Here is a 19,831-nt window from a genome sequence, read left to right on the forward strand (position 1 = left end):
GACCAGTGGCTCATGCTGTGACTCCTGTTCCAGAGGGGGGTCAGCTTCTGCTGCGCCCTCAGGGTCCTGGGTTACCGCTGAAACGTCGTCATCTGCTGGGGGAGGACGACTGATGGTGGCCTCTGGTATCCGATGGACTGAAGCCGCTGACCACGACGTTGTCGTGGGATCGCCCTGGGCTTGGTGGTAGGCCCAGGGCGTCCAGAAGGACCACTGCGTTGGTTGTTCCAATCCCTGGGATTCAGGGAGGGCACGGGCGTGGGGGTCTAAATCCCCATACAGAAAGCTGTCTGAGCGGGACGAACCCAAGGGGTGTCTCAACGGCCAGGGCGGAGCGGACAGTCCGTGCAGTGGGTACTGGACGTCACGCCGTGCCGGAGAGCGGTACCGGGAGTCATACCGGTGCCGAGATCGGGACCGGGACCTTCAACCAGCACGGTGCCGGGAGGTCGACCGGGACCGAGAGTAACGACGGCGGGATCGACTCCGCCGGGAACGGTGCCGGGAGCCAGACCGCCTTGATGAGTATCGGTCTGGAGAACGCGACCTGGACCGGTGCCGCGAGTACGACCGGCGCCGAAAGGGAGATCGGTACCGGGACTGCGAGCGGCGTCTGGATGCTCATCGGCGGTACGAGCGGGAGCGGTGCCAGGACCTCGACCGTGAACGGTGCCTGTCCGTCGCCTCGGTGGACGTTGGCCTGATCATCGCTGGCTTTCCCGCCGAAGAAAGGACCCGCACCGGCAGTGCCGGGGGTTGAGGCAGAGTAGGCTCTGTGAGCGCAATCAGTTCCCTCGCCGTTGCAAAAAGTCTCTGGCGTGGTGGGAACAGCGAGCTCAACCAAGGCATGCGCCGGGGAGCTGTCTTGCACCGGACTCGACGGCTCTTGCCTGGCCGGAGTCGACGGTGCGGGAATCGCCGGTGCTGCGGCAGCTGGCGGTGCCAAACGGCTCGGTCTTCCATGCTCAGACTGCGGTGCCAAAGATGTAACCGCAGGACCCTTTGGCTTCTTTGCCTTCGGGGACAGGGAGCGGTGCCGGGTTGACTTCTGCACTGGAGACTGTTGGTGCCGAGGTGTTTTGGCAGTACCGGCTGTCTCCGGTGCTGATGGAGCACTTCTGGCCGGTGCGGACTGCGGCGCACTCAGTGCCGAAGCTGCAGGGGTCAGGTCCGCCTCCATCAGGAGCTGCTTTAAGCGAGAGTCCCGCTCCTTTTTAGTCCGTGGTTTGAAGGACTTACAAATACGGCACTTGTCTGTAAGGTGGGATTCCCCCAGGCACTTCAGGCAGCGATCATGGATGTCTCCCGTAGGCATCGGCCGGCGACAGGCCAAGCACTGTTTGAAACCGGGAGAGCCAGGCGGATTGAACCTCAGCCCTCTCTCTATATACAGTAACTATACTAACAACTACTACTAACTACTAACAACTAACCGTCTACAAACTAGAACTATGAACTTAGAAAGACAAAAAACGGGTGAAGAGCTAGGGAAGCGGAGGTCAGCTAAGTCGCACTCCACTGTTCCAACGACTGACACGGGCGGTAAGAAAAAACTGAGGAGCGGGCGGGTCGGCAGGGGTATATATGCGGTGCCGCAACGGTACCACGCCAGGGGGCGCCTGTCGACCCACCGGGTGTTGCTAGGGGAAAATTCTTGCGACGAACGTGCACGCGGCGCGCGCACACCTACTTGGAATGGATATGAGCAAGCACTCGAAGAAGAAGAAGGAAATCACTGCCTTGAGAGTATAGACCTAGACCTAGAGCTCCCCTGGAACAACAGATGTTGTTCATTTGGGAGACTAATAGAAGCCAGAAGGGAAGTCCCAATTGATCAAAGATACTACTCACTACCAAATCATGCAGCTCCCACTCATGATCAAGAGTGAAATGCCTACTGAAAGTGTCCGCCAATACATTCTGAACTCTCGGAAGGTAAGCTGTCAACAGGGTGATTCAATTCCTTATACACCAATTCCATCAGGTGACTGTTTCCATGTACAGGGGGGGTGGGGGGGGCATAGATTTTGCCTCACCAAATTAAAAAGGTATAAGCCCTGAGATGAGCAAATCCAACATTAGCTATTTTCAAGATCAAACTTATTATGGTTTTGTACTGCTAAATGCCAAAACAGCTTTGCTGAGCTGCTAATGACCAAAGTTCTTTACAAAATGTGTCTGAGGCAAGACATGACTTTTAATTTTAACACTCAAGCTCTAGATAGTGGAGACTAAAAACTGTTTCCCCATCTGACACAGGTAGACAGCAGTGAGTCATACTAAGAAGCCTCACAGGCAGTTGGGGTGTGGGAGAGAAATAAGATGGTGATCAAGAGGCAGCTTCTTTAGTATAAAAGGATCCTAAACAGAGTCAGAGATTGTTGCTGCTCTAGAGCAGATAAGCATCATTTGACATGATCTACTTTACAGAAAGGAAAAAAGCAATGGCTCATTGTGAAAGCTCACATTTGATCTCTTATTAATAGTCACAGCTCAGTTGAATTACAAGTTTTCCCTATACTTTTATATTATAAATACATGGAGATACCTCTATTTTACTTTCAGTAGCAGTTTGCGTATTTATGCCTTTACTTATTCCTGATGTAGTCTCCATTTCATCAACAGTAAACGTGGCTGACACAGAGTCTGGATATTCCCTTGCGTGCACTTTGACTTCTATAAAAACAGAGGAAAAAGAGGATAAGAAGTAGTTACTGATAAACAGATTGTTTAAATACCCATTTTCTTGGGATGTACCCACCCCACCCCTCAAGTTGTGCTGAAAGCAGTGATTAGGACCATATGTCCTCCTTTGAAAATCCAAACAGTGAGGCCATAGCCTTTTACCAACTCGAGCTTCATTTGGGGGGAGGGAGCACCTGATGAGATGATCAACTCCTGGGTTCCCTCTGCCTACAATGTACCAGGGCCAGAACTCTGCTGCTCACTTTCACCTCCTCAGAAGGGAAAGGCAAGGAACCCCAGCTTCCTGAGGGGGGCTAAAAAAGCATTGCTTCCACAGCATTTATCAAATTTATTTTTTCTCTCATCCATCTGCCACTCCTCTCATGGCATCAACCCTTCCTCCCACCAGCATTAATCCAGAGCGTACATCCACCCTCCTCTTCTGCCTTCTCCTCACCTTTGGAGCCAGTTGTACCAACCCTGCCCTACCCTCCATCCCCATCCTCTCCCCCTGCCACACCCATTCCCACCAGAACTTCCACCTGTCCAGTGCCACCATCCCTAGCTTCACACCCATTCCTCTACACTTTTCTTGCAGTTATCTGTCTGGTCATGTGTGTATTGTATGACATACAATAGATACTTATTTGCATACCAAGCCAGATACCAGGCATAAGATTGCAAAATCTATACGGAAACCTATAGGAAAATAATCAGCACAAGGGTATCCTCTTTATGGCTAAGATCAAAAGGATTGGTCTGGTCTATCAGATAACACAAGAAAACATCACTTCCTTCACCTAGGAAACAAGCTGATAGCGGGACACAGATTATCCTACAAGTTCTTAGAATGCATTGGAAAAAATAATTATTTCAGAAGGTATAGAAAGCAATTAAGTGGGAAGGCTATTTTAGATTTGATTTTGACAAATAGGAGGAACTGGTTGAGAAAGTGGAAGACAGCTTGGGTCAAAGTGATCATGAAATGAGAGAGTTCATGATTCTAAGGAATGGTAAGAAGGAAAACAGAACAATACAGATAATGCATTTCAAGAAGGCAGACTTCAGCAAACTTGAGGAGTTGGTAGGTAAGACCCCATGAGAAGCAAGTCTAAGGGGAAAAACAGCTCAAGAGAAATGGTAGTTTTTTAAAGAGACATTAACGGCACAAGAGCAAACTATCCCACTGTGTACGAAAGATACAAAGTATGGCAAGAGACCACCCTGGCTTAACCAGGAGATCTTCAATCTGAAACTCAAAAGAAAGTAAAACAGAAAGTGGATACTAGATCAAATTATGAAGGATGAATATAAACAAATACCACACGCATGTAGGAACAAAATTAGAAAGGCCAAGGCAAAAAATGAGATTAAACTTGCTAAAGACAAAGGGTAACAAGAAAACATTCTAGAAACAGCAAGAGGAAAACCAAGGACAGAGCAGGCCATTTTCTCAATGGGAAGGGGAAAAAATAACAGAAAATGTGGAAATGGCAGAAATGCTAAATGACTTTTTTGTTTCGGTTTTCACCAGAAGGTTAGAAATGACTGGACATCTAACCTACTGAACGCTAGTGAAAATGAGGTAGGATCTGAGGCTAAAATAAGGAAAGAACAAGTTAAAAATTACCTAGACAAGTTAGACGTCTTCAAGTCAGCAAGGCCTGATGAAATACATCCTAGTATACTCAAGGCGCTGATTGAGGAGATTATCTGAGCCATTAGCAATTATCTTCAAAAACGCATGGAATACAGAAGAGATTCCAGAGGACTAGAAGACGGAAATACAGTGCCTGTCTATCATAAGAGGAATACAGACAGCCCAGGGAATTACAGACCAGTCAGCTTAACTTCAGTACTCCCCAGAAAGATAATGGAGCAAATAATCAAGCAATCAATTTGCAAACACCTAAAGATAAAATGATAAGTAACAGTCAACATGGATTTATCAAGAAAAAATGTCAAACCAACCCTAGTAGCTTTTTTTGACAGGATAACAAGCCCTTTGGACGGCAGGGAAGCAGTAGATGAAGTATATCTTGATTTTAGTAAGGCTTTTGATACTATCTTGCATGACCTTCTCATAAACTAGGGAAATATAGCCTAGATGGAGCTACTGTAAAAGTGGGTGCATAACTGGTTGGAAAACCATTTCCAGAGAGAGTAGTTATCAGAGGTTCACACTCAAGCTAGAAGGACATATTGAGTGCAGTCCCATTGGGATCAGGCCTGGTTCTGTTCAATATCTTAATAAATGATTCAGATAATGGCATAGAGAGTATACTTATAAAGTTTGCGGACAATACCAAGCTGGGAGGGGGTTGCAAGTGCTTTGGAAGATAGCATTAAAATTCAAAATGATCTGGACACATTAAAGAAATGGTCTGAAGTAAATAAGATGAAATTTACTAAGGAGAAATGCAAAGTACTCCACTTAGGAAGGAACAGTCCGCTGCACACATACAAAATGGGAAACGACTGCCTACAAAGGAGCACTGCTGAAAGGGATCTGGGGGGCCATACTAGACCACAAGCTAAATATGAGTCAACTGTTGCAAAATAAGCAAATATCATTACAACAGGACTGTTGTAAGCAAGACAAAAGAAGTAATTCTTTCGCTCTACTCTGTGCTGATAAAGCCTCAACTAGAGTAGTGTGTCCAGTTCTGGGTACCACAACTCAGGAAAGATGTGGAAAAATTGTACAGAGCCCAGAGGAGAGCAACAAAAAAATTAAAGGTCTAGAAAACATGACATATGAGGAAAGACTGAAAATAAATGGGTTTAGTCAGGAGAAGAGAAGACTGAGGAAACGATAACAGTTTTCAAGTATATAAAAGGTTGTTACAAGGAGGAGGGTGAAAAATAGTTCTTGTTAACCTCTGAAGACAGAAGCAGCAGCAATGGTCTTATATTGCAGCAGCAAGGGTTAGGTTGGACATTAGGAAAAGCTTCCTAACTGTAAGAGTAGTTAAGAAGTGGAACAAATTGCCTAGGGAGATTGTAGAATCTCCATCACTGGGGTTTTTTTAAGAACAGGTTAGACAAACACTTGTCAGGAATGGTCTAGTTATTATGTAGTCCTGCTCTCAGTGCAGGGAGCCGGACTAGATGACCTATTGAGGTCCCTTCCAGTCCTACACTTCTGATTCTATGCCTTGTTTCATAAAACAAGGGATATCACAGCCTGCCTGGCTGGAAAGCACTGGTGACCAATACTTAACAACAAGATACCCTCAGGTCTAAAAGTCTAGGCACCATTTTATATGTAACCCTTTGTTTCCAATAATTCTTCTTACCATCACAGGAACCTCTACACTTTGTTAATAAGCTTATTTGTTTTCACTACAAACATATCCAAGTGTTGTGTGTTTAATGGAGCTGTGATCTGAGGTGTAACCTGTAAGCTTTTACTGCTTCTTTGGGACCAATGAATTGGTAAATATTGAGAGTATCCCATGGAATAGGGGCCAGATACTCTAGGGAGACACTTGGAGAGCTTGGTGTTTGGAGTGTGCCTATCACTAACCTGGTGGGGGGAGGGGGGGAGAATGGGGAAGGAGGGGAGGGAGAGAGAGAGCGCACGAGAGCACGTGCACGCAAGTGCATGGACTGCATAGACCTAGGGGGGTGCTTGTATTGCCTGTGACCGGCGGCAAGATGCCTCACAACCCTAGATACTCCAAGGAAGCATCACACATTTCCCCCACCCTCCCGCCAGATCAGGCTGTGGTAGGGGTGTTGAGCTTCTCTTCCAGTCCCACCACTTCCAATCCAAAAACCAACATCTCCCCGCTGCTACTCCTTTCCCTTCTCATTCTCTCTTCTTTTGAAGAAGTACAACTTTTCTCTCCTCTCACCCTCCATGTTGCTCTCACCTACCATCCATCCAACTTTTCCACATCATCCTTCCTTTGATTGGAGAGGAAAAGAGAGCCCGTTGTCCGTCTCCCACAGTAACCCTCAGGAACACCAACTTCCATTCGACCCCTTAGTTACTCACTTCCTCACCCTCAACTCTTCATTTGACCTGCAATCCTCCCTTATTCAATTCTCACACTCACTAAGAAGGCTGTTCACTTTGCTGGTTCTTCACGAACCACCATGCTCTCTCCCTGCTACAGAATTTACCCTGTCTATCACTTGGTCTTGTTCAGCATTGCTCAACCCCTCCTCACAACCTGTCACTCAGCCTTTCCATGAGTTCCCATCCACCAGTATTGATTACTTCCTTGTGTGCTCTCAGCTCTCTCCTCCCTTAACAGGATTGTTGAGTCTCTGCGTGCTTCACTCCTCTACCCTTGACTCTTTCCCCTCTCCCTCGTTACAAGACGCAAACCTGCCAACTCCCCAATCTTGGCTCACTCCCAACATCTTCCTATGCAGAGCATCCCAACATCCTACTGACTTGCACTAAAAATTTGTTCTCTTCTCCCTCAGTTCTGCTATCTTCCTTGCTAAACAACTCTATTTCTCCAATTTCATTGAATCTCATCACACAATACCTGTCTGGCACAGAGGCCCACTGGTGCCAACTAGCAAAGGGTTCACTGTTCTATAGAAGCAACTCCTATCTCAGACCTGACAAACTCACTAAACCCAAAGAACCACTTCCATAGTTTTCATCCATAAAGGGCAGCATGTGAGTTCTCTACTGAAGTCTTGTAACTTACTGATACTCATCATTGTAAGATGTGTATACAGGCAATATTTAAGGAATAAGGTAACTATGTTGAAAGTTATGCCCTATGATCTTGGAGTGAACATAAGTCATCAGGGAATAATGTGTCTTGTTGAGGGACCATTCAGGTAGGAGGGAGTTGTTCAATTCTTTACCTTTTCACCAATCCAGAAAAGTCAATGGAAAACCATCAAAGAAACCATAAAGAAAATGACATGGAAGTCATATGACACCAAGGGGATTGCCCTGTCTGTGAATGAAGACAGAATACTGATTCAGTATACCATAGGGTGAAGACCGATCCCCTGGATCCACTCACTGAGAAGGTATCTTACTAAAGCCAGGGTGCTTCATGAAAGAAGCAGTGCTCCTAGCTCCTTTGAGCTAGCAAACATTGCGAAAGACTGAACTTTGGGGGTGAGAATCTACTTTATTAGATAAGAAAGGTAACTATTAATAAAGTATAGGCCCTAGTTTCATGATTTTGTTTTGTACATAACTGTTTCACACTTGCTTCCACTCAAATCTCTATTCTTTCTGTGGCAAATTGCCGGTACTGATCTGCTGGGTCTCGCGCTCTCTCTTCTCTGGGGTAGGTTCAGGGAGCTATTGCTTGCCTCTGAACTGGTTCTTAATTACTCCACTAGTGTCCTTGGAGGAGGGGAGTGGAGAGGGAGGGACCTGGGCCCACCCTCTACTCCAGGTCCCAACCCAGGGGCCCTGAGGGTTGTGGTGAACCACTTGAACTAGCGATTCCTTCCCCTGGGTTACTTCCCTCTCCTACCCTTCAGCTTGTGAAGGGCTTCTTGCCTCCCTTCTACACAAGCCTGGTGCCCCTTACCTAGGGTTTCTTCTGGACTTCACAATCCACCGCAGCACTCCTCCAAACTTTCTATTTCTCTCTTATCAATCTCTTCTCTTCTCCAACTTCTGCAACCTGCACTCTGCTCCAATCAAACCTTCCTCCTTCAACTCCCACACTGTCTGACTGAAGCAGGGGTTTTTATCACATGACTGAAGTCAGGTGCTCTAATTGGAGTCAGGTGCTCTAATTGGAGTCAGGTGCTCTAGTTAATCTAAAGCAAATCTTCCTCCCTTGGCAGGGAATAAGGCCCCCTGCTAACACTCTCATGCTGCCCTCTGGCCATGCTGCATCACATTTCTCAAATAACTGTCCTTTTGTTTTACTATAATTGAACTCAAGTGGTGTTAGAAACACAGCAGCACTGGACTAAAGTAAAATTGGGCTGCATGGCTCCTTTGGGAATGGAAAAATCTGTGATTTCTGTGGCTATCCAGTGATCGAGGCTGAATATCAGAGGGGGACACTAAAGTAGTCCACAAGGGTGCATCTATTGTTAATTTGCAGGGTAAAAGCAGGGCTAGCATAGCCCAGAGGAGAGTGTTTGAGTGGCTGACAGTCTGGTTATGTTACGGAGGTAACACCTCACACTGTAGGCAGGTAGCAACAAAGCGAATCACACTCTTGGGTACCCTGAGAAACAGCACAACCCGCCACCTTTTGACTCCCTCTTCAGACCCTCTACTCCTCCTGCTTGCACTCTCTCTCCTAACAGGATCTCACGCGTATCTTCCAAAAGAAAACTGACAAAATGTCCCCCCCACACACACACCCTCCTCAGCTTGCCTTCTCTTCTCCTACAACTGTCTCTTCTCCCATCATGGATGCAGAAGTCAGTCTGCTCTTCTATCCTAACCCATTCAATTGCTGCAGTGACCCTATCTTGTCTCTTGATCTCCCTTGTGCCTACTCTCATCCTCTCCCTTACTCTTCTCCTTAAGCTCTTGTTTTTCTCTGACTCTTTCCTCTCATAAGACAGGCATGTTCTAGTCTCTATCTTAAAAACCCACCTTGGACTCCACTTGCCTCTCCAACTACCACCACATCTTCCTTTGATATCCAAGCTCATTGAACGTGCAGTCTACAACCACTGTCTGAAGCTGCTCTCCTGCAGTTCCGTCCTAGACCTTCTCCAATCCAGCCTCCATCTCCTCCACTACACAGAAACCCCTTGCCAAAAATCACTAATGACCGCTTCCTAGCTAAAGCTCAGAATCAGTTCTTCATCCTCACTGACCTTTCAGCTGTCTCCAATGCCACTAATCATACTCTTCTTGAAATCTCTGTCCTGTCCTGGTTCTCCCTCTCTTCAATCACTCCTTAGCATGTGCTTTGGATGACCCTCCTCATGCTCCATCTTTTTTTGGAGGTTTCACAGGACTCTGTCCTTGGTCGTCATCTTTTCTCCCTCTACACCTTAGTTTTGAGTAATATTTGCAACCACAAGTTCAATTATCATTTCTGTGTGGACAAATCACCGATCTGCCTCGCTGCTTCAGATCTATCATCTTCTGCACAATATCAATTCTTGGCCTGTCTCTCAGGGTATGTCTACACTACGAAATTAGGTCGAATTTACAGAAGTCATTTTTTTATAAATCGTTTTTATACAGTCAATTGTGTGTGTCCCCACACAAAATGCTTTAACTGCATTAAGTCGGCAGACTGCGTCCACAGTACCAAGGCTAGCGTCAACTTCTGGAACATTGTACTGTGGGTAGCTGTGAGTTGCTATCCCACAGTTCCTACAGTCTCCACTGCCCATTGGGATTCTACATTGAGATCCCATTGCGTGATGGAGCAAAAACAGTGTCGCGGGTGGTTCTGGGTAGTACATGTCGTCAGGCCCCCCTCTCCTCTCTTCCTTCTGTGAAAGCAATGGCAGACAATCATTTCGCGCCTTTTTTCCTGGGTTACCTGAGCAGATGCCATACCACGGCAAGCACTGAACCTGCTCAGCTCACAATTACCGTACATCATCATCTGGGTGCTGGCAGACGGACTACAGTGCTACACAGCAGCAGCCCATTGCCTTTTGGCAGCAGACGGTGCATTACGATTGATAGCCATCATCGTCATATTCCTGGGTGCTCTTTTAGCTGACCTCAGTGAGAACGGTCAGGGGCACCTGGGCAGACATGGGAGTGACTCAGCCAGGTCATTCCCATCTTCTTCTGAGTACCCAGGAGATGACCATGGCTAGCACTTGTACTGCACCATCTTCTGGCAAGCTTCCAGGAGATGATGATGGCTAGCAATCATAATGCAGCATATTCTGCCAAGCACCCAGGAGCTGATGGTGGCTTGCAGTCATACTGCACAGCCTGCTGCCAGGCTAAGATGTAAAAGATAGATGGATCAAAACAAGAAATTGAGCAGATTTGTTTTGTGAAACCAACAGCCTGCTAAATCCAGGGTTTTGAGTTCAATCCTTGAGGGGGCCACTCTGTGCAACAGTTGTTTGTGTTTCTCCTTGATGCAAGGCCATCTCTTTTGTGGATTTTAATTCCCTGTAAGCTATGTCATCAGTTACCCCTCCCTCCGTCAGAGCAACAACTGACAATTGTTTCGCGCAAAACCAGGCGAGGAGGTGATGGCAGCATAGTGATTAGAGGAACACAATCATAGACTTCTCACGAAGTATGGGCCAGGCAATGTGCCCCGGCAATGTGCACATCATGCTGATGAGCTCTGCATGAGCTCTGCAAACATGCTGGCCAAACAGGAAATGAAATTCAAAACTTTGCGGGCCTTCTCCTGTCTACGTGGCCAGTGCATCTGAGTTGAGAACGCTGTCCAGAGCAATCACAATGGAGCACTCTGGGATAGCTTCCAGAGGCCAATACCGTCGAATTGTGTCCACACTACCCCAAATTCGACCCAGCAAGGCCAATTTCAGCACTAATCTCCTCGGAGGTGGAGTAAAGAAATCAATTTAAAGAGCCCTTTAAGTCAAAAAAAAGGGCTTCATCATGTGGGCGGGCCCAGGCTTAAACCGAGGTAACACTGCCATATTTGACCTAAAATCATATTGTAGACCAAGCCTCAGACATATCCTCATGGATTCCTAGCTGTCAGTCTAAGCTTAACATGAATAAAACTCAACTCCTAATCTCGTCCCCAAAGCCCTCCCTGTTACCTACTTTCTTGATCATTGTGGACACCATTATCATCCTGCCTATTACTCAGACATTGCTATCTTCAACTGATTTCTCTCTAGGTCCTGTGCCCTGTCTGTATCTTGCTAATTCTGAGTAAAATCCTTTAGACACCTCTTATCCAAATTCTTATCTTGGATCTTGATTACTGCAATGTCCTTGCCCATGAACATGACAAATAAATTCTTACCCATCTCATATCCATTCAGAATGCTGCAGCAAAGATCATTTTCCTAACCTAGTGCTTTGACCATTTCACCCCTCTTTTGAATCCCTCCACTCCCTTTCCCCATTTCTATATCACATGAAACATAAGCTACTTGTATGCAATTTCTAGGCCTTTCACAGTCAATCCCCACCATACCTCTCATCTCTCATTTGCTACCAAACCGTCAATGTTCGCTTCTGATCAGACCATGATGCAGCCTCCTACAAACAAGCAACTTCCTACTTTCTCCCATCTACCCCACACCCTTGGGAGGCACATCCTATAAACATCCACAAAGCTACATTATCTACCTTCAAATCCCTTCTCAAACCTCTGCTCTAAGAATAAAGTTTTTTAAAATCTTCTACTAGCTATCAGCTCAAAGGCAGTTGCTTGGTTTCCAAGTCTGTATCCCAAAAGGTACTGGTTCACAAAAAGAGTTAATTCAAAAATGTCTCTTCACAGAACTAAGTAGTAAAGATGGAAGAACCATGCACTGGAGAGAGACTGGTACAGCTCTGACTGAACAGCCAATATTAGGACATGCTTGAAACAGCACTGAAATACAACCAAACTGAGTAAAACCTCAAATGAAAGGAACTATGGAAACCAACAGAACATTTGCAATAAAAACTTGCACTTCAAGATTTTTTTGTTGAAGGCTTTTAACTCTGCAAAAGAATTATCGTGAACCTTCCTAAGGTGACTCAAAGCCTAAATTCAAATCACTGTGCATGCCACTACAGTGGTTTCAGATCAAAGCATAGAATAAATTGCTTGTAAGAGCAAAATCATCTAGTAGAACTGGAAGCCAGACTGGAGATATTGAAACCATGACAAGCGGAAAATTAAAAATGACATTCAAGTTAAAGCTATTAATGTCCAATGAGCTTTGTCTTATCAGATCTTCCAGATGTTCCTTTAACCTAGAAGTATAGCCACAAAAGCATACTAAAAATCCTGCTACTGTCCTGGAGAAAAGGCAGGTTGGTTTTAGGCCTTGCATTTGAAAAGAGTGGGATTTTTAGCTGCTTTTTGCTGTAGTTGAAGAGCCTTCTGGGCAGTAGCCAGCTGGGGCTTCAATCGTTTTCTGTATTGGTGTTTAAGGAAGTGTTGACATCTGACTCAAAAGTCCTTTGATAGAGAAGGTGTGTATCACAACTTCCTCTCCTGCCATCAAGAAGGAAGGAGAAAAAAAGAAGACACAACCTGCCTCACTAACTCCTGAAAAGTCAGAGGCTCACATTCATAGTATACATCATTTTAGTTCATTTCAACACATCAATCTCTCACTTAACAAAATTAAAATAAAAGCAAAACCCACAAACATGGGCAGGGGTCCATCAAGTCCGTTGTTCTGTTTGACAGTGATCAGTACCAACTGCATCAGTAGAAGGTGCAAGAAATCACAGAGTGAGAAATTACAATGCTCACAGAGGAAGTCTCCTTCTATCTCCCATTGGAGATTGGCTTATAATTGAGGCTTAAGTATTTATATCCTTTCCAAAAGCAGGAAATAGCAAGTAAAAACTTTTCTGTGACATGAGAAATAAAGTCCTGGGCAGAGGAGATGAACTTTCAAGATAGTTCACACAAACGATACAAAAAAGAGGGAGTTCAAGTCCTCCTCCTAGTTCTCTACACTGTACCTGTAGAACTTGAAAAAAGAACTTGATCCAATCCGGGAACATCTTTTTTGTGTTGGAGTTGCAGTTCTTCAGGCAAGGATGGGGCACCAACATACCAGTCCAACTAAGCCCTGTACCAGTGTTGGCTGGCAGGGAACAGGCAGGGCATAATTCACCCATTGTAGAGTCTGTAAGTGATGTTTCACAAAGGAACCACCACTTGAACTTAAGCCAGGTGTTTGCAGGACAGCTCTGCCATTCCTGAGTGAACACAGAAGAGTCTAGCAGGGAGGCACTGCAGCAGCAGATCCAGGCGGTTGTAAAACCATGCTACTATTTATCCAATCCAGAAGAGGAGGAGAAGAAAGATTTTAAATCCCAACTTCATGAAACAAATAAAAATAAAAATTTTAAAACAAAATGGTCAGGAGAAACTGACCAACTTGTTCCATTGCCAGAAGCAGAAAATCTGGTCCCCTGAACTGAAGGGCAGAACTTAGTCCTGGAGCCTCCAGCAACAACACTGGACCACAATTCCACAGGTCACAGCATTAGCACAATGAATGAATGAGGAGAGAAGCTGTGCAACATAGACTCAGACTCGTAGGTCAGAAGGGACCAATATGATCATCTAGTCTGACCTCCTGCACAAAGCAGGCCACAGAACCCTACCCATGACTGAGTTATTGAAGTCCTCAAAATTGTGGTTTGAAGACCTCAAGCTGCAGAGAATCCACCAGCAAGTGACCCATGCCCCACGCTGAAAAAAGGAAACGGATGAAGGTTTTAGATTAGTGAATCATATTATTTCTCGTGTTCACTTGCAGACAGCTCACAGTATAAGGCCTTGTGGATTAAGAGGAAATCAGAGTTGCTTGGGCGTAGAAATATTAACCTATGGTACTTAATCTATTTCAAATCCTAAACAGCAAGTAACAGGGTGTGTTGCCATAAAGTAGGCCTAATTGCTACAAAGGTTACTTCATTATAAACACACACTAAATCCCCATCAGGGCACTTGAAAGAAGTCAGTGATAGGTTTCTGAACCTGATAATTTAGGGAAGTTGAAATTTATTAATACAAACTGGTAGAGTCTAGATGTGTACTTTTGCCAGTTATCCCCTCAAACAGCCCTCCTGTATGAGGTACTGAATTAGTTTAGAATAGTTGATTGCTCTCCAAGGTGGCAGCCAGAGCTGTCACTTGATGGCACTGGGGGCCACAGTTCTTGTTGCAAAGAGCATGACATCTTTAGAACCATCATCAAAAAAATTTGTATTGCAGAAAAAAGTCTGATATTGAATCTTCTCATTGGTGCACTTGTCTGTGGGTTTTGAGGTCAATGCACCAGAACAGAGGCCCTATTAGTGGACCTCCCAAAGTTCATTGTAGCCAGCATTGCTTTGAGAAAGGCATAGGATGCTTTAAAGTCCTCTTATAGTGCACTCTTTATCTTTTGGTCAGAGGTTCTTTGAGTTACTAACTGCTGCAAGGGAGATTGCTATGTCTTGTCAATGACAAAAACAGATGCCCCAACATGATGCAGTTTATTCCTGGATGTGTTCAAATTTCAGAGCTTCTTGGCAGTCTCTTTCCTTCACTTAGAATTTTCCTCTCTTCCTATAAGACTTATTCCAGTGAGGCATGGAAGGGAATAACAAAGTCTACAATAGTTTTAAAATAGGAGACACTTTTCTTTAGTTTTGATTCACTTTCATGATGATTTCAATAGCTACTATGATTCTCCTGGTCATTTTCTCAGGCAATTTCGGAGAGCGTGGGTCTGTTGCCTAATAGGGTTCCTCACCTTTATGGCGTGATTCCAAAAGGGTATTGTCTTCCTGAAAGGAGACATGTTTTTGGCTGACATTGTGCTGCTCCTGGGGAAAGAGGCTGGAGAGGGAAGTATTAAGAGGAAGTTTGAGTGCTGGACCCTGACAAGGAAGAAGGTATGAAACTTTTAAGATTCCCCTAAGCTATAAAAGCATAGGTCTCTGGGACCTTAATTCTGCCATGAGGAGGGAACCTGAGGATGCTTGATTTCCCTCTCCACTCCCCAGGCAACAATTATCTATTTTATTCGATAAGTGAACTATGGGATTTTTTCCCTTCAAGAGGGATGTCCAGACTGGGGTCACAGAAACATTCCACCTCAACATTCACCCTCTAGTCAGACGCAAAAGCTTGTTTTTCCCACCACTTCAAAAAAATTCAATAAAATAAATTACTGAACGTTCTAGGTTATGACCCTCTCACCCTTGACTTGCCCACCCAATGTCTACTGTCTCTCCAGGTAGGGACTTAGTCTTGTGTTCTTGTAGAAGAGTAGACATGTAGATGATGTTGCATAAATAGTATTTAACTAGTAACAGGCTAAATAAATGTTAAGTGTCTCAAAGTGATCCACAAGACTTGAAAAAGTAATTTCCTGCAATTTTCCAGTGTTCCTGACAGATGCTGAGATGGCCAGAACAATTCAAGTTTCTATCCGGCACTAGGACCTCATACAGTCTTTATAAAGATTTTGTGTTCTTTAATCTTAGAAAAAAACTGCTGGTGAAAAATTTCAGTGATTGCCCCCTTTAAGAGTTTATTCATAATAGTCTTCACAAATTCTAATTTTAGTGGTTAGGATTATTCATATATAGCTAACAGTTCACAAATTGATCCTGCTACTTTACCCATTTTATAGTACCTGGAAAAAACTTATCAGAAATTTGTGAACTCTCTTCCTCAGAGTTGCTTCTTGATGCATCAGACTGCCTTAACAAAGCTACAGGTTGCCTTTTCTCTGGAGATGTAATATGATAACCAAAAGATGGCTGTAAAAAATAAGTCAGTTAGTGATTTTTTCCTCAAGTAGTTTTATAACATCCTAAAAATTGTCTGTAGAGTGTTTAGGTAGCACATACAAAAAAAAACCATACATAATTGTTTTCATTGTTAAAACATTTTTGTTTAGTTCAACAGATTTTTCTCACTCTACCCCATAAGAGGATAATCTTCACAGATCTCCAATGATCCTCCTGTATCTGGCCTACTTTCACTATATACTATAGCCCAGAGATGGGCAATAATTTTTGCAGGAGGGCCACTCCATGAATTTGGTAAGTTGTCACAGGCTGCACATTTCTACTATATTAATGGAGGAGGTGCAGGGTCTGGGAGGAAGTTTGGGTGCGGGAGGGAGCTCCAGGCTAATACAGAGTGTTGGGGTGCTAGAGAGGGTGAGGGGTGTGAGTTCTGTGATGTGGTGCAGGAGGGGAGTCCGGGCTGGGGACTGGGGTGCAGGAGGGGGTGCAGTGTCTGGGAGGGAGTTTGGGTGCAGGAGGGAGTTCTGACCTGGGGCAGGAGTGCAGGAGAGGGTGCAAGGTGTAGGCTCTGTCTGGAAGGCGCTTACCATCAGCTGCTCCTGGCTGGCAGCAGAGCAGGGTTCGGGCAGTTTGCCTGCATGCCATGGCCTCACGCCACACCCAGAAGCACCTGCCGTCAGCTGCTGCTTGCGCACCTCTTGGGGGGTGGGGGGGACATCGCGTCTCTGTGCACCACCCACGCCTGCAAGCACTGTCCCCCGCAGCTCCCATTGGCTGGTTTCTGGCCAATGGAAGCTTTGAGGGCAGTGCTGGGGGCAGGGGCAGTGCACCGGGCCACCTCCCCAACCACCACGTACGCGCAGAGATGTGCCAGCAGCAGCTGGCCACTTCCAGGAGCAGTGTGAGGCCACAGCAGGCAGGCAGCCTGCCTGAGCTCCCCGCTGTGCAGAGAGACTTTTAGCAGCCTGGACTATGAGATCACGAGGAGGAAGGGGAGGCCGGACAGAAATGTTAGATGGGCTGAATCCAGCCCGCGGGTCTTATTTTGCGCACCCTTGCTACAGCCCAATGTACAATATTACTTCATCAAAAGGTGGAATTTGAAACCTACTGGTAGTCAAAGTGGCCCCTTAAATAACACAAGGCATGCCCTATACCCGCTCTCTTATAACTCCCAGCCTGAGAACAAAACTAATCCAATATCTCTCACATGCTAGAACAGAGAATTATTAGCAACTCGATAAGTCTAGAACAGCGGTAGGCAACCTATGGCATGCGTGCCAAAGGCGGCACACGAGCTGATTTTCGGTGGCACTCATGCTGCCTAGGTCTTGGCCACTGGTCCGGGGGGGCTCTGCATTTTAAGTTAATTTTAAATGAAGCTTCTTAAACATTTTAAAAACCTTATTTACTTTACGTACAACAATAGTTTAGTTATATATAATAGACTTATAGAAACAGACCTTCTAAAAATGTTAACATATATTACTGGAACGCGAAACTTTAAATTAGAGTGAATAAATGAAGACTTGGCACACCACCTCAGAAAGGTTGCTGACCCCTGGTCTAGAAGATAAGACTCTTCTGGAAGCATTAGTTACAGATGTAATAGAAGAACAGAGTTCCAGCTATGTTCCTCTTATCCTTTTCTTCTTTGCATTGAAGTCCAGTTCTTTGCATTAAAATGTTAATCAGCCACCTACCCTTCTCACATCACTGCCTCCGCCAAGACAGCCAAGAGCTTCCGATCTCTGACCAAAGAACTCCCCCAAAGACAAACGTAAGTAGCTAGCGTCTTTACTAAGATCAGATGTTGTTTGGGATGCCTTCAACAGGTTATAGCTATTGGCAGATTTCCATGATGTATCCTCTACTTCAGATGTATTGTGTGTGTCTACTTCTTCTTCCTGTGAACGAAGAAATCATTTTGAAAGTTGCACAAAATAAGTAGATCACCCTTCTTCAGTTCTCAGAAAGCTAACTTTTTATAAAGTCACTAACCTGCAAAAATCTGTGATCCCTCTCAAATTCTTCTTGATCTTGTGCAATCTTAGCTATTGCTTCAGCTTTAAAAAATGAAAATAATTAACTACAATGTAACCATTGATATGAAATTTTAATTTCAAATCAGTTTTATAAGTTTGCAGCATTTTTCCAAGTCAATGACAAATTCTTTCTACTAAAGCATGTGTAACTATGCATACAAGGCAGCAAGGGCCAGATTTACAAAGGTATATACACATACAAAGATGCAAGTTGGGAATTTACAAAAGCCCCTGCTTTGAATACCTTTGTAAATCTAGCCTCTACTCCTTAGGAGTAAAAAAAAAAAAATAAGCTTTCATTTTAGATGTAATTTAGTCGTCCTAGCAGTAAAAAAAAAAAAAAAAAAAAAGCCAAAACTGTCAATACTTTTTTGGTACAGTGTCTGTAGCAATAGTCTTCAACACTGTAGGGCCTATCTCAAAACAGAACTCTGACTTTGAACTGTTGACTTTCAAACCCATGTATCCTCTATGAAAAATTATCTTCAAAGCTTCAAAATGCCTCCCTTAAATTAAAGCATTTCAGAGTTGTAGTGTACTAGTTTTTGCAACATCCATACACAATAACCAATATGGTAAATTTAACACATTTTATGTTTTAGATGTACATGTTTGAATTGCAACATTACTAGCGTACACAAAATAATAAATGCTTTGGTCCCTACAATAAGCAGTTGTGATTGAGAACATAGGTTTATCATAAGGTTGCCATGCAAGCTTACTTGTGTCTTTGTAAGTGTGCATTATGATACAGTCTTTAATTCTATGATCACACAATGTAGCAACCCTGTTCATTCAGCGTACAGGATGAACTGAGAAAGTTACAGGGTCGTATTGCGAAGTAAGGTTGTTTTCCACATGACCCTTGACTCATGTGAAGCAGAAGTTGGAAGGTGTTTAGTAAATGAAGGGGTGCACCAGGTCATATGTGGGGGAAGATGATCTGGTGGTTAAGCAATTGAACTGGCAACTAGGATAACTCCTATCCTTGCTCTGCCAAAGACTTCTAAAAATTAAGTCACTATAGCAGCTACTTCTGAAGATTCTGATTAGTTTTGTGTTCCTACAATTCCGCGCACATCACTTGAGACGCTGAGGACCTGGCTTTCAGAAATGCTAAGCACTCAAACCTGAAGCTTATAGGGGCTGCAAATGCTCAGTACCTTTGGAAAAAGCAACCCCTAGCACAGTGGTTCTCAACCTTTTGTAGTAGTGACCCCTTTCACACAGCAAGCCTTTGAGTGCAATCCCTCTTTTATATTTTTTATATTTAACAGTACTATAAATGCTGGTGGTGAAGTGAGGTTTAGGGTGGAAGCTAACCACTCATTTGACAGCGCCCCAGGTAAACCACATGACCCCCTGAGGTGTCACAACCCTCAGTTTGAGACCCCCTGCCCTAGAGGTCTCAAGTTGTGCACCCAAAGTTAATGAATGTTTACATTTCTGCCCAAGCAGCAAAGAATCCTGTGGCACCTTATAGACTAACAGACGTTTTGGAGCATGAGCTTTCGTGGGTGAATACGCGCTTCGTCAGATGCATGCAGTGGAAATTTCCATGGGCAGGTACATATATGCAAGCAAGCTAGAGATAATGAGGTTCAGTCAGGGAGGATGAGGCCCTGTTCTAGCAGCTGAGGTGTGAAAACCAAGGGAAAAGAAACTGGTTTTGTAGTTGGCAAGCCATTCACAGTCTTTGTTTAATCCTGAGCTGATGGTGTCAAATTTGCAGATGAACTGAAGCTCAGCA

At 44.6% G+C, this 19,831-nt stretch overlaps 1 protein-coding gene across 1 annotated transcript in view; it reads right to left on the bottom strand.

Annotated features, from left to right (window-relative positions):
- Positions 1-19,831, bottom strand: part of CEP192 (centrosomal protein 192) — a 224,551-nt gene that overhangs the window by 124,246 nt on the left and 80,474 nt on the right. The window contains exons 22-25 of the mRNA XM_075062017.1: positions 18,038-18,102; positions 17,740-17,943; positions 15,919-16,045; positions 2,549-2,676 (exon numbers count right to left, since the gene is read on the bottom strand). Coding sequence (XP_074918118.1) covers positions 2,549-2,676; positions 15,919-16,045; positions 17,740-17,943; positions 18,038-18,102 — 524 coding nt within the window. The remainder of the gene's footprint in view (positions 1-2,548; positions 2,677-15,918; positions 16,046-17,739; positions 17,944-18,037; positions 18,103-19,831) is intronic.

Source organism: Chelonoidis abingdonii, chromosome 2, assembly GCF_003597395.2.
Source record: "Chelonoidis abingdonii isolate Lonesome George chromosome 2, CheloAbing_2.0, whole genome shotgun sequence".
NCBI classification, from domain to species: domain Eukaryota; kingdom Metazoa; phylum Chordata; order Testudines; family Testudinidae; genus Chelonoidis; species Chelonoidis abingdonii.